This window comes from Callorhinus ursinus, unplaced genomic scaffold (assembly GCF_003265705.2).
Source record: "Callorhinus ursinus isolate GAN/ISIS: 27379988/994484 unplaced genomic scaffold, GSC_fseal_2.0 scaffold23, whole genome shotgun sequence".
NCBI lineage: Eukaryota > Metazoa > Chordata > Mammalia > Carnivora > Otariidae > Callorhinus > Callorhinus ursinus.
This window is the reverse complement of record NW_027397085.1, coordinates 475,699-491,521: the sequence shown is the minus strand read 5'-3', so window position 1 is coordinate 491,521 and position 15,823 is coordinate 475,699. Positions and strand designations below refer to the sequence as shown.

The window sequence follows — 15,823 nt, the reverse complement described above, 5'->3', positions numbered from 1 at the left end:
AACATCTTATAAAGAACAGCCTCCTATTGAGTTCACTCCTAGCACTGAATAACCACTTTCAACCACTCAAATATTCTTTCCAGTGAAAATATTTACCTCAAGGAATAAATAACCTTAAATGAGAAATAAACATTCAGGCAATTTGAGATTTTTATTGTGAAAATAGCTATTTTGACATGGTATCCAGTTTCTCATTTATTAGAATAAGTTCTTTACAACATTGATCATCATTACCACTTCTGGGTATTTATACATAATCTCTGAGTAAAATATATTCACACTAGGCATGACTAGAGTACTTAAATAATGACCAACATTGCTTATTTTAAGATGTTTACTTTACAACAAAACTATAGTATTTGTATACCAGTACAGATGTTTAAAATATTTACCAAAGATAGGCTTGGTGGAACAAAACCAGTATGTGTACACAGATATTTCTTAATCTTCTTTGCTATCAATCTTCTAGAAAGCCAAAGTTACATTACAAACACCTCAAATTTCCATTTCAAGATGAATAGAAAAATGGAAACATGTTATTTCCTATTATACAGACTAAAACATCGAGTCAAAAGCAGAATAAAGCTCATCTTTATGCAATTAACATAAAAGCCTGGGTATAGCCTTCCTTCTCTGAGAAAGAGACACCAGCACTGCAAGAGAAATAGCCTGCAGTCCAAAGAACGAGTGGTCAGCACAACCCTCTCTATAGTGCGTGACTTGCTGAGGACTGATGCAAACTCTCGCAAGTCATTTTTCTTGATTTCCAAGAATCTGGGATACGTAAAGTAAATGATGCAAAGGCATTTCTCTGAATCTGCATGAGGAAAACTAAAGAATCAGAACAAAGATCCAACCGCTTTTCACATGGCTAGATGTTCACCATTACACAACTCAAGACCAAAGGCAAGCTTTCTATCAAATATATATCCAAAGTGTGAAGCTCCACATATGCAACCGTACACACTGCAGAGAAGAAACAAAGAGCATCCTTACACCTGATTAGTGATCCCGTTTTATACTTTGAAATGAAATCAAATAAACTTAGTCCTCTGAAATTTGGAGGCCTAGTGATGTTTAAATTTTTTAGGACATAGAAACCACTAGAATTTAATGAAAACTGTAAACCCTCATCCTAGAAAATCTACACACAAACATACAATCCTTGTTTAGAACGTGGCTTCAGTACTAGAATAGAGCTTGAAAACATTAAATTTCTTTTGCTTTGTCATTGAAGCAACTGTATAAACTTTCTACAACAGTGTGTGTCTATATGCACATATATATATGTATGAATATTTATATAGGTATAAAATAAGCAGCTTGTGACTTTAATGCTATGAATCCCATCACCTTTTTGGCACTTTTAAAGCATAGCCAAAAATGATTTGGAAATTTGTTCTGGAATTCCAAGTTGGCTCCCTCTATTCGGAGACGCCTAAGAGCTGCTGAGTTCTCTGGAGCCACCAGGTCATGCCCCTGTACAGCTGTTCCAAGCCAGCTGGGATTCTAGAGAAAGGGGCTGGGGCCTGGGGCTGACCAGGGGCCTCACACGTGCCTAAGTAACCCAACTGTTTAAACCCACGCCCCTCCCACCAACTGCAGGGTGCAAGGAAGTCCTAACCTATCTTCCCATTTTTTTATCATCACTCACTAGAGGGGCACCTGACAACAGCAAACCTTTGCAATTAGCACCAACAAGCAAAAACACTCCAGGGCAGCATTTCCCTAAGTATATTCCTCAGAATACAAATCCCAGAAGATACCTACTTTAAAAAAAACAAAAACAAAAAAAACCCCAAAACCAAATACAATAAATCAGGGAAATAGTGTATACAATACAGGCCCTTCTCAGAGAGTGAAACCACACAAAGGTTCAGAAAAGCCTATAGTAACTTTTTTTTTTTTTTAAGATTTTATTTATCCGACAGTGAGAGACACAGCGAGAGAGGGACCACAAGCAGGGGGAGCAGGAGAGGGAGAAGCAGGCTCTTCGCAGAGCAGGGAGCCCGACGCGGGGCTCGATCCCAGGACCCTGGGATCATGACCTGAGCCGAAGGCAAGCCGCTCAACGACTGAGCCACCCAGGCGCCCCAGCCTATAGTAACTTAACCGAGCATTTCCCAAACTCATTTGGCCATAGAACCCTCTATTCACATAACAATACAATCTGCCAAACACACCTCCTTTCCAAGGAACTAAAAGATGGTTTTTAAAAAATCTTACAGTATAATTTCAAATTAATAAAATCAGGATACAAAGACTTGTTTTCCTGTCATTTTTTTTTTTTAAAGAAACTACTTTGTTTTGCTAAGAATGTTGCTCTCGCAACATTCCCCCAGCTCAAAGTTACCCTTTCTTATATCATTATTCAAGAATGTTAATTCTCATTAGTAATCATGGGCCTCCTCATCTGGAACAAATAATTTCTGTATGCTTTTTGATTCTGAGAATACCTCTCCACTTCAATCGCTGTGGTTTTAAGTCTAGGGCTGGTAACCTGGGCTTCTGGCAAACACAACATCCCAACAAGATTTGGGGCTTCCTAGCAAACCCTAACTATATCCCAACAGGGGCTAAAATATTTTGCAAGCCCTTAAAAAAACCCAAAACTTCATCTTTACTCTGTGAAAATCAGCCCTTTGAAGATCTAATGACACTTCAGTTAAACCTTTGAGGGTAAGAGGATTACAAACCTTTAGTTCATGTAATTAACAACAAATTTCTTAATATTCTATTCAGGAAATATGAAAACATTGAAGAGCAAATGTAAATTCCACAGAGCTGGACAAGAAAAAAAAGGCAAAAGATAATTCTTAATGCCAACAACATATACAAAAGACCATAATCAAAACCCAAATTATACTCAGTGGCTCTGCTCAGGATTTCAATTATATAAATAACCAAACCAAGACAAAGTCAATTACTAAATCCCTATGAGCTTAGAACAAAAAACAGACACATGCTGCACTTTCTTCATTAAACCAGTCCTAGCGTACGTCTTGTCACCCTGTATAATTAGAGAGAACAAGGCAAAGCAAAGAACTACCACCACATGAAGACACAGAAGAACTTTTTTTAACGTATTTTATCCTAAAAAGTAAACCCAGGTACCATTGGAAGAAGATACTACTGCAAATATAAAATCATAGGATATTTTATAAGGAAATGGAGTTCTTGGTTTTAGGTTGTTGTTTTTTCTTTTCTGGTAAGGCAAAACAAATCTTTAGATAATCATTCATTACAAACCTGAGGTGTTCTTTAAACGTAAGGAAGTAAATTATATTTAATTTATATTATGTATTTGGAATTGAATACTAAATACTATGAATCATTAGATTTAAATCAGTTTATGTAGATAATAAATTTATTTTTTAAAACCCTTTTATTTTGAAATATAGACTCACAAGAAGTTCCAAAAATCATACAGAGACTGTATATCTATCACTCAGCTTCTTGTCTTTAAGTATTTATATTTTGGTTTTAAAGGGTTAACACTTTTGACAGTTTATGGAAAACTGTCAAAAAATCTAATAGGCCTGATGAATGTATATTCTTGGAAGAGGCTCTAGGAAAACATACTGCTGACTTCAAAAACCATTTTTATCACATGAAGGCAGCTTAAAAAATTGGTTTTCTGAGATTCTATCACTGTTACCAATTTCTGCCTCTTTTGACGTCTAGTTTTTATAGACTTCTGAAAATTGTAACTTAGATGTGATTGAAATAAGCTCCCTTATTCCTTCATGTTAATAAATCTAGCAATATTAAATGAATGGAAATTGCAAATGCAAATCAAAATGCTTTGGATTTATTGTAAAAATCTTGAATTCTCTAGTACCCCCAAAATAATACAAACATACCTACGGTGAAATTTGTCAGTGCCAATCTTTGTAGGGGAAAAAAAACCACTGTGAAGGAATGACTCTCCTCAATGCTCTTTACAGTGTCTTTAGTGTTCAAAGAAATGGTCAGTCTTATGGATGACTGATGGCAGTTTGTTGATGGAGGATCTTTATCTTATGGGAATTATCTGACCGATTTTCTAATCTTATACTAGCAACAAATATAAACACAAACATAGTCCCTTTGGTCATATTCCACCATCACGTCCTAAAGAAAGTAGCTCACAGTATTTTGTTAAACACTGTGGACCATTTATCTCAGAAACTCAAACTTTACCCAAAGCATATCCTGACAGGCTGATCACAAGCTCACTGCCCAATCTGGAAAGTTGTTCCTTTCTAAGAGCTTCCTAGCTGTGTGTCATCCCTGGAGTGCTTTAAGCTCAGTTATAGTTTCCTGGCATCTTGTTGGCTTATCCCAAAAATGCTCAACTAAGTAGCCCAACGTATAAACACTCACTTTACCTAAATCACATTTTGCATCTTAGGAAAGGTAGTCTGGAAACATCCTAGCGTCTGTAGTGCAAGGCTAAAGGCAATTCAAAGCAGGAATGACCAAAAGGAAGGAAGTCATATTTACAGCTGTCTTTTCTACTAAAAAATGACAAATCTGTTATTCTAAAATGTTATCTTTTGATTAAACTTTCAACACGTGAAACGTTTACAGTACACTTACTGGCTGAATTCTGTGTCATAAGAACACGATCTCTACATTCTTATAAAAATTTAAACACATTTTCCTTAGCATGGATATTAGTCATTTTATTGACAGAAAACTTTACATAAGCCAGTATTATTTTTGTGCCCATGGAGAAACCTGGGAGTTAAATTTACCGTTTGATTTTAGAATCTGTTAGGGTTGGTATAGCTCTTTCTCCCCCATTTTTTATTTTTCCCAAAACTAATTTTAATTGTCCTGTTTTATTTATGTTTGACAATTTTAAACCACTTCAAATCCTTCTTGGAAGGCTTAATATAAGTCATAATTGAAAATGACCAACCCTAACTAAAGCATAAACAGATGTCTGATTAATGTGTTGACCACCCTTCTCCAATATATATCAAACCCAGAGGACGATAAAGTCCTATGGTCATGATTTTCAGTATAGAATATTCATACAGATTTTGGATTGCTGGAATCTAATAGGATATTAATATAAAACACACAAACCCACTGCAGACATAATGTGAAACTCATTAGTTACTTTCCCTAAATACATCCAAACAGATGAACAAGATTTTGAAGACTACCTTGTTTCTCATTTAATTAAAACTTCCAAGAAAAAATATTTACAATGACTTAAAGACTCCTGCATCCACAGCTACCTAAATACAGAACAAATTGGGAGGATTTAGGTCAAACACAGCTGAGCTCCACTGAGCTCAAATTAGGTGAGTCTCTTGACTACAAAGCTGTTTTCTTAACATGGGGGTTTCTGCACGACGTGATAAGATTTGCTGAGCACCATAGTAATCTTTTGAGACACTAATCAAAAACATGATCCTATATTTTAAAAACCCCAGAAGTGGTTTTAGGACAACAGAAGCACCTCAGCCACTAAAATTAGAGAGATTCTGTTTTAAGTAAAATCACCTGCACAGCAAATCCTTTAACAGGTCGGCAACCAATAAATAGAAAATATTCTTTAAAAACTACCACTATTTCTGAATATTCCATTAGATCCTTAAACTGTAGTTAAACTATATGGAAAATAATAAGTTGCCATAAAGCTTTTGACTATGTGACAGTCTTCTTAAGAAAGAACACTGGTCCAAGCATGATGAACTTGGTCCAGGCACATAGTAGGTATTTCTATTACTGTAGCCGAGTAGTGTCTGACAATTGGGCAAATTTCAGTAAGACTTTACAGCCTGGCATAATAAGTGATGAACAACATACTCAGTTCTCCTGAAATTAATCCAAGAAAGAGAGGACTAGAGTTAAAAATGTAATACAAATACATAGGTCTAAAGCTGCCATTGGTCCGATAAACTAAGAGTCCTTGCTAGCCTTATATTGAACACATCAGCAAATACCAATGTTCTAGTGAAGTGCATATAGTCAGATGAATATTATATGTAACCACCTTTGATACATATATATATCTCAGACATATATATATATATAGTACTGATCCTCCAAAAGATTACACTTCTGAGAGCATAATTAAGCACACTCCTCGTTGCTGTTTAAATACAGGCTTTTCTACTGAAGTAAATAGAATACTAAAATATTACATTTTTCCTAATGTCTAAAATTGGCATCAAATTTCTAAACAGAAGAAAAAAAGCCTCAAAGAGCCACATATTAGATATTCAAACTGTTCTAAGAAAACTAAATAAATTAACTTGAATAAATAAGAGTGCACATTCAGAACAGAATTGTAGCTTTTGGTCAGCAACATGTGAACTAAAGGCAAAAATCTGCCGAGATTAAGGCAGGGTTCTTTGTTTTTTTGTTTTTTTCTTTTAAATATACAGTACAATGTGGTTTTTTACCCCCAAGTTCATTTAGCATTCACTCTGATGTGATCTAAAGTGCCCTGCCAAGCTAAAATACAAGCTTGCTAATTAAGAGAACCTAGATGTCATAGAAAGTTTCTTTTTAGAGCCTTCCTTATACCTACTAATGGCGTTTTCTTTTTGCCTTCACACACGTAGTATAAGAGATGACTGCAACAATCATGACTTCGGACACAAAGCGTGATGACTGTCAGGGTGATAGCCGTTGTAAGGAATTACTTTCTTCTTCTGCTGGAGTCAATTTAAGTGTTGGCAGTTTCCGGGGAGGAAGTTGAGGGCTTTGGCGAAGATTGTCATCCATCTGTGGAATGTACAAAAGGTACATTTGACGGTGGTCTCCCCGTTCAAACTACAGCCTAGAAGAGTAAAGAACCCTGTGGTTCCAGGACTGCTCGAGAAACCTTTTTCTCACAAGTAATCTCTCGATTGTTGAACTCGAAATGTTGTACCTCAAATACCAGCTAACTCAGTATATGTATAAAAGCAATACTGCTCATCTTTGATGACTTCACAAATTATTGTAATTCCATAAAATGAATATTCTACTGAACTCAACCAGATCACAACTTGATTTAAGAGGTCTTCCAATAGTAAGTGTAAAAGCAATACTTCTGACACACTGAGCTCCCCAGTGTACAAATTATGTTCATGTACAATACCTCTTTTGATCTTCCCAACACGATTGTGAAGGCAAAATGGAAGATGACCATTCCCTATCTTACATATTAGCAAAACGGAGCTCAGCACGGTTAAGAAATTTGCATTAGGTTGCAAAGCTAGTATCATGAGTTGAAATTAGAGCCCGGGTCTTCTTATTCCAATACTATTGTCCTTTCAATTAGACCTCAGTGCCTCAGTGAAAATGACCTTCACTCCCCTCAGGAGGACATTAGCATCCCTGGAAACTCTAGAAGAGGGATTATTTAGAACCCGAGTCAGACCTTAGGAAGCTACCTTTAAGCAGGGGCGCCACAAATAGAGTGCAAGGTTCAGAGCCTGGTGTTGAGCTCTCTGTCAGCTCAACTTCAGGAGACTGGAAAGCAGCCACCGCCAAGGATACCAAACCAACAGCATATAGCATCTGATTACCCACTTTAAAAGTAGACTTTTCTAGAGTTTTGAGCATGTACAGAGCAAAACTCTCTCTTATCTTCTCCAGATGCTCCTATATAGCAGAGAGGAAATGTCTCAGCAGAGGTACATGCAACTTACAGGAAAACAAAGAGAATATAAGATTAACTTTTAATTTGCCAATGGAAAAAAGTATTCCCAGTGAACAACTTGAATCAGTTGTGTTGTCATGCTTTTTTCTTGCAAGAACTAAGTTCCTCAAATATTACTCTTTCTTTTTTTAAGCTCTAGATTTTCTGTCCAAATGGTGAACTGTAGTAGCCAATAGGATTTGTTGCTCTAACATCTTATAGCCAACAGTGAACCATACTGAAGAGCAGATATGAAACAGGGGTGGAAAGGAGAGTGCCCGATTTAGAGTTAGGGAACCTTCATATACTGATGATGACCCAAGATGGAAGTGTACAGAGTGGTCACAGGGCCTCTTGGGTCCCCTTTCTGCACAGGCAGGTATCTCGTGGTTCCCTCTACATGGCTGTCATGAAATTGCCACGCAGAGAAAATGAAAACTCTACTGGATGGCCCTCATCTAGCGGTTAAGTGTCTAAAACAATCCGAATAATCTTTCCACTACCTACACTTAACACTCAATATATTTCCTCTCAAGGGATTGACTGAGTTGGGCTAAGAAGATAAACTTGGCATGCAGTCAGCCCACCTAAACTTTAGTACTGGTCTTTTACAGCTTTACTGCTCAGTCCTACTCACTTTTCATGTTCTAACAATACATGAAATATTATAACAAGAAACAGAAGGGTCATTCCAGAGAGTGGCAGAGGTTTCTGGCTACTAATACTACTAGTACTGGATTCAGAATTCCATGTATTTCCTTCATTTGCAACTGACTAACTGCAGAGCCCATGCTGGAATCCAATCTCCAGGGTTCAAATCCCCTCTCTGCCTCTAGCCCCCTGAATGACCCTGGGTAGGGGACGTACACTACTCTTGAAGCTTCAGTATCCTCATCTGTAAAACAGGGCTGAGAGAGTAGCTGTGCACACAGAGCTATTGTGAGGATTCAATGAGACAACTCATAAAGCTCACACAACTCGGTGCCGGTTACAGAGACCTCAGAAACTGCGAACCAGTATTATTAGGCCACAGTGCCTCATTAGTTAGTAAAAGAATAAAGTATCATTCACTGGTATAAGAAAAAAAGCAAGTTTATCAGACACTTGGTGGAAAAATGCCTAACTCTCTTGTATTTTTTTTCAATTAGAATCACCTTTAAAATTTCCGTTACTGGCTATCTCCCCTACTACTTCCTCAATATCTCTCTCTCATCAAATAAGCAACCCCAAAGTGGCAAAATACCCCCACTGATGAAAACCCATAGGCAACATTTAGAACAGAGAAGGAAAGGAAGGAGAAAAAATAACACAGTTTAAGTAGAAGAAAGAAAAAGACATCATAGTGCTAATAAGAAAGGACAAGCACAGGTACTTGTGATCTCAAGACATTATTAACCTTCAGAGACAGAAGAGACAAGTAAGAAGTGTTTTGGTTTTGTCTTCTTTTTTTAAGGCCAGACTTTTGGGTCTCCTAATTTGAAAAATTACTACTTATGTGGTAAAAGTAAACCCAATACCACTATCAAAGTAATCAGGCCACTACTGGCTTTGAAACACTATATTATGTACAACTTTAATAAATGTATATTTGAGCAGCTTAATGAAAAAATAAACTCTTAAAAAAAGCTAAGAGGGTAAAGTTAATGCATATTAACTTTACAATTAAAGGTATAATATTAATTTCAGAAAGGAAAATACTAAACTACTATAAAATAATGATTGAAATAAACTTGACCTTTTCAATCAAGTTGGATTCCTTATTTACAAGTTGGGTGAGTTTCTGCAGATTTGCGTCTACTGTTTCTTGTCCAGCAGGAGAGATGCCTAAGAAGCCAGGACAGAAATCAGAAAGACAGAAAATTTTGAAAGTCTTTAAAGCTGTTTAGACTGAAAGAATTTTGAGTCTATCCACCCTCCCAAGTACGCCACCCACCAAAAATAAATAAATAAAACCAGGCAAAGTGAAAAACCATTATGGGTTCAAAGGCAAAGTTAAGAGGGATGGTAATGCTCCAAAACTAAAACCCTAAACCAAAAGATTAAATTTGTCTATTAAGCAGACAGCCAAGTGTTACACAGTTAGCCAAAGTAATTAGTAAATGAGCACAGCAGTCCTCATTTCCTTCTCCAATTAGAGTTGTTCCTTCTCCCCACTCATACCAAATAGGCCCTTAGTCACAACAACTGGGATAGCTTTCTAAGGCAGCGACTCCCAAACAGCTATCAACCAGGCATCAACAGTATTTGGAGGGACTTAAAAAATACAGATTCCTGGGCTCCATCCCTATGAGATTCTAATTCAGTAAATCAGAAATAAGAGCCAAGATTCTGTATTCGTCCTCTAGCCAGGCTTGCTAATCACTGTTCCAGAGTAACAAGGTTGAAAGTTACTTAGTTTCATGACTCTCAAACTGCTAACCCCCCTCTCTCTCTAAAACACATAACCCACCCTGAAAAATAAACTGTCCCTAAACCAGTTATCCTTGTAACTTCTGTCTGTTAAAAGGACAATTTCTGCCAACTCTCCCAATACAGCTTTCGTATCCCGATCACTAAAGCACAAGGCCCCACACTCCCAAGGAATCATATCCTAAGTAACGGGTACCCTCTATTTACAATACCTCCAGTCTGATGCAATCAGTTTTCAAGTAGTGGAATCATGGGAGTGTACCTCACCCAAATCAATCTGCTGCTGATTTCTGTTCATGCAGGAAAATGCTAGAAGCAACATTTAAAATAATTGCCCATTTGCATTAGGATAAATGCTATCTTTCAACAGGGACTCAATAAATACCTGTGGTTAACTTTTAGAAGAAAATGATCCACTTTAGAGGGGCAATATTTAAAGAAGAACAAGAGGAAAGAAATGTATAAAATCTAGAAGAATAGACCAAAGGCAAATATCTATTTCTCTGTTTAAAGTATAACACATGGGAATAAATTTGGAAAAATGCAACTGTTTCAAGTGCTATAACTCAACATTTAAAGATAATACACACACGTATTCAATAAGTCATTAATTTTGCTTCTACGTCCATATGAGAATATGCAGATATTCTAGGCAAACACAGATTAGCTGAAGAGAAGCCACTTTACCTCCAAGACTAAGCCTAAAATAACTGTGCAGGATGTCGTCACAGAAGCGGCACAGGTTGGAGAGCCGTTGCAAATGTCCTTGTAACTGACCTTTAGGAAAGCGTACTTTATAAAGGGGCGCGAGGAAACCAAACACATATGCATCCAAGGTAGACGGCCTAAAAATAAATTAAGGATTTTTTAAAAACACATAAGGAAATATTAACTTGGGATTATGTTAAAAATATTTTTTCTCAAATACGTTTGCCAATTCTGGAGTATACGATATAGCCTTTTAAAAGATCTACTACACATTTTAGCTTATAAAAAGGATGTAATGAAGGTTTTGTTCAGTAGTTCTTTTTAATATTCTAACCATTTATTTTATTTAGAAGAAAAGTTATAAATTAAAGATGCATTTTTACTCACAAGTGTTACATACAAATAGGAGACAGGGTGGGAATAGCCTTAGATATTTTAAATTCACAGAGATAGCACACTGAGTCCATGTTTGATTACCATGGATAGAAAAAGTTTACTAGAGTAATCCATTAAATCTTTTTTTAAAGTAAAAAACTCATAAGGGGGGGCAAGAGGACTTGCTTTAGGTAACTGTTCATTGACTATATGCATACAAAACATCAAAATGATTTGTAAGGGAATGCACTCACGTATCTCCAAAGAAAAACTGAGATGTTCCCAATCTGTTCGACAGAAGATTTAGGCACTCCTTGGCATCTCTGTATATCTAATAAGGATGAAATTACAACTCAAAAGTAGGAAGGATGCTCTAGAACTCCTTTTAGGCAGGCATTTAGGTATGTTCATCTCTGCTGTCTCTCTTGTCCCTCCTCTGGAGGGCCCTTGCTTTGAAAGTAATCCCAACCATACCTGAGCTTCCACTTCTCGGAGGTGGTAAAGGGGAGGCTCTCCTCTGGTCAGAAGAATTCTATTTAGTGCTCCCTTAGACATCCTTCCAGGCAGGATCAAACTCAAGGGAAAAGGAATTCGTGAAGCAAACCACGGCCTTGTCACACTAAAGTAATTGTCACTCTCAACCCAGAATGTGTGAAGCTGCAAAACAAACAAAAACAACTAAAAACCAAACCAAACAAAACAAAAACAAACAAAAAAACAAAAAAAATCAAACCCACCACAAGCATGTTCTTTTATTAAAAGAAAGGTCATCCAATCAATGTGAAAGTTTTTTGATAAATATCTTTGTATAAAGTGGCTTCATACAACTTTCCCAATTAGAACGACTCAAGGATACAACAAGATTTTAAATACATGAATTTGTTGATTGCTATATACCAGGCACCCAAAACAAGGCCTGGCACATATGCACTCAATGAATATTTACTGAATGAATGAATTATAGTTAGCTAAATTCTATACATGGGAGCAACAAACTCCATCTTCCATAAATAATTTTTATTTCCAAAATGACATTATCTTTCACTTCATTGTTTCATGTCTTAGTTGAATGTCTAACAATCCAGTTTCACAGTAACACAAAAGAATCAAGATTAATACATAAATGAAATTTCCTCTCTTAAGCCTTTTTCATTATGTTCCTTATAAACAGACTGAAGTATATTTTTTGTAGGTCACTATAATACCAATGCTCACCACTGCAGGAAGAAGCTTCTCTTCGATGAGAGCAATGTAAGCCAGTGTATCTGCCCCCTGTTTTGCTGAGAGCTCATAATCAGCATTATATTTCTATTAAAAAATATAAAACCAAGAAACTTGAGAAGTCAAGGGCATCCCAAAACAGTGAGGCTAAAGATTCCTATTCTTCCTCAAAAATGGCAAATATGATATTAAAAAGCAGAACGATACATACAAATTCAGTGACAAATGCTGCTTAATGCAAATAAAGCTCTTAGCACAACATCGCACACACAGTAAGGTCAATAAATATTGTGCTCTTTTTGTTAACTGCTATTATTCAGTGATTGTTTATGAGCTAGTTTAGTTTAGTGCATGGCATATAGTACAAACTTAATAAACAGAAGTTACTATTTTTAACAATAAGGAAGAAGTTCTAATTGGTTACATTTTTCCCCATGAGAAAAGAAAGAAAAACCCCCAATTTAAAACAGTTCTAAATTTTGTTGACAGAGGACTTATTTTTTTAAGAAAAGTATTGGCAAAACCAATTATAACTTTGCTTTTATAAAAATCTTTACATGTTTAAATATTCTGGATACATTATACAAATCTTTACATGCTCACACATTTTAGATACATTACTTCATGAAACATGTAATTGCAACTCTCCAGTTAAAGTGTTTTTTAAAAATAAAATAGTTGCTAGTTGGTGGGAACTCAGATGTCATCTGCAGCAGAAAGTGTGTAGCAGCTTTGTGACTAAATTGACAATCATATCAATAAGCATAAGAGTGAAGATGGCTTCGTTGAATCTGCTTATGTCTAAACTTCAATCAAATCCAAAAAAATACATGAAAGTATAAATTGAGTATACCTCATTATATGACTTTCAAATCACAATACAACTCATGAGTCAGAGTAGTAATTCTCAAGTCTAGTTTTATATCAAACCTGAGGTATCTCCAATTATCTGATTTGGTTTAAAAAAAATTAAAAACCAAACTTTACAATGTTTTTGTTTCTGTTGTTTTTAAGTAACATGCAGGGAACATGTTAAAAAGGAAGCACCCACCTGTTTTCTTAAAAAGTTTAGTATTTTTGCAGGCTGAGAAACGATGTTGTCTTCAGTTGTCAAAATTGGTACATCTCCTATAATCAAAAACAGTTTACATACTAGGAAACGTTTCTATTTCCTCTGAAGAGATTCCGATCCCCTAAAAACTATACCAATTGCACATTTGGAGGGGGAAAATGAGTTAAGCTCATCTTAGCTTTTTGCAATTTCACAAAGCAGTTCTGGAGAACATTGTCATTTCTCGTAATTTCCATCGATCTGGCTTGTATTTTAAAGTATTACTCATAATGATCAAACTATAAGCAACATACAGCCAAGGTCATGGTAAGAAGAAACTAAAATCCCAAGGTACTCCATGGCTATATACCTCACAGCTTTAAATTCGGGGGGGGGGGGGTCACTTAAAAAAAGAGCAGAAAGGTGTATTAAATGTTTACACTGTACCTCTTGAACCTCTCCAGGTGTTATCTATGACTTTGACTTTCAAGGGTGCACCAGAAAATTTGGCGTAAGCCTGAAACAAAGTTTGCAATAAAACACTCAGACTGAGTACGTAGTGCAAATCTGCAGAGCAGCTTTACTTTACAGCCTGGTCCCCCGAAAGCAGAAACGCCTGACACGCGGGCTGTGTCCCTCTCCGGCTGTCTAGCCGAGGACCCGCGCGCCAGATACCCATCTTTCGGGGACTTTGTTTCCCCAAAGGTCTGGGGGATGCAGAGCGGGGCGTGCGCGCACCCAGCTTTGGCTTTTCATTCCACCGCCCAAAAAGCTCTGCAAGGCTGAGAAGACTCGGAGCCCAGCGGGAAAGCCTTGACTCTCCCGCCAGACCTCGGCGGGGTCACAGGCCAGGCTGTAACTCCAGGAGAAGGAACCCAGTGCGGTGCAGCGAGAAGCGCCCCGGCCACTCTGGGCCCTGCAGCGCCGCAGGGAACCGCGGCGAGCGGCTGACACCAGGCCCAGCCAGCCTCGCGCCTCTGGCCCCGCCCATCTTTTCTGTGCCCTGGCCCGCGGGGCGGCCTCACCATCACCACCAGGGACTCGCTGTGCACCGATGGGAGCCCCCAGCCACCTCCCCAGCAACTGAGTTCCAAGGGGGCCGCCATCTTGCCGGGGCCGACCTTTGCTACACCGGAAGTACTTAACTGCCCAATTTCCGGCACATTGAAACACGGGGCGGGGCGAGGGGGAGGGAAGAGTACCTTTGGACTGTGAAGAGATGCGGCAAGGATCAGTGGAGGGGTTAAAAGCCCACTTACCTTGGCTAATCGAATTTAATTTAAAAAAATAATAAAATAAGTAAAAAATAAAAGCCCACTTAGAATCAGCCTGGCCTAATCGTTAAGAGTCCTGGCCCTTAAGATACATCCTCCAGGTAGTCCTTAAATATTGGATGCCTAGTGTCCTCCAAACCCTTTGAACGTTACTACCTTGGGCCTAAATTAGCCCATGTGTAAAATAGGCAGGATTATTGTGTTTGAAATTATGACACAGGGAGAAATAACTTGACATACAATAGGCACTCAATAATTGTTCAACCCCTTACCCCATATATTTGGCTTTTGCTTCTTTCCACTCTCAATCTTATGTCACCCTCATGTTCACTTGCTCCACTCTCCTTAAAGGTAACCCTATTACTGAAATTTGTCAAATGAATTCCACCTTTCTTCAGTCTGGAATATCTCCTTTCCCTTCCACTGCTCCCTCAAAAGTGAGCTTAACTGCCACCTTCTCTGGGATGATTTTACAAAGTTAGGAACTTCAGGGTTCCTGCAGACCCTTGTACACACTTAAATTGTAGCTTCTATTCCATACAGACTTTTTGCCTTTCGCTGTACTGAAAACTCTCTGAAGACAGAACAGGGCTGGCTTTGTAGATGTGAAACCTGTGTAGTCACACAGGGCCCTGTGCATAGAAGGGCTCAGAATTGCCTTAATGTTCTGCTGCCATTGTCTTGAAATTCTTAACTTTTGAACAAGGGGGCTTCCCTTTTTTTTTTCTACTAGGCCCTACATATTATACAGCCAGCCAATCTGTGGTCATGAACCAAATGTTTTTGGACATCACACTGACAGTTTCTCAGAGAAACTGTTCTCAGAGAAACTGTCAAGGAGGGAAAATAGGCCTTCAAAATGCCACGATCTTATCATGCTTACAGGGTCCTGGAGTTAGGACTTGGGTGCTGGGTCCTTCTAGAACGTACAACAGTCTTTCTGGGATTTCTCTGAGTTCTTTCCTTAACTCTGCCGCACTGAGGTAGTTGGGTCCCCTTAAACAACTGTAAGCTCAAAAGAAACCTCTGCAAATTTTCATAAAATTACAATTTAACAAAGAATTGATAGGCATTCCCTAGGATTAGATGGTTTGTATAGCCATCTAAATTACAACATTAATCTGCCAAAGCTTTTTTTTTTCATGTTCCAAAGGC

The 15,823-nt window shown here is 37.7% G+C and overlaps 1 protein-coding gene across 7 annotated transcripts; it reads right to left on the bottom strand.

Annotated features, from left to right (window-relative positions):
• Positions 1 to 114: 114 nt before the first annotated feature.
• MTX3 (metaxin 3) lies at positions 115 to 14,515 on the bottom strand. 7 transcript variants are annotated; one of them, XM_073905282.1, is made up of 10 exons: positions 14,420 to 14,515; positions 13,842 to 13,911; positions 13,395 to 13,471; positions 12,338 to 12,430; positions 11,597 to 11,779; positions 11,377 to 11,453; positions 10,727 to 10,884; positions 9,366 to 9,454; positions 7,383 to 7,593; positions 115 to 6,729 (listed from the first exon to the last, which is right to left on the bottom strand). In XM_073905282.1, exons 1-10 carry the CDS (start codon positions 14,498 to 14,500, stop codon positions 6,722 to 6,724), a joined length of 1,047 nt encoding a protein of 348 aa, XP_073761383.1. In that variant the 5' UTR covers positions 14,501 to 14,515; the 3' UTR covers positions 115 to 6,721. The 7 variants fall into 7 exon arrangements, 6 of the variants coding, with proteins under 6 accessions (XP_073761383.1, XP_025748338.1, XP_073761381.1 ...); XM_025892553.2 differs by lacking the exon at positions 7,383 to 7,593; XM_073905280.1 differs by lacking the exon at positions 7,383 to 7,593 and having other exon boundaries at positions 10,817 to 10,884.
• Positions 14,516 to 15,823: the final 1,308 nt, after the last annotated feature.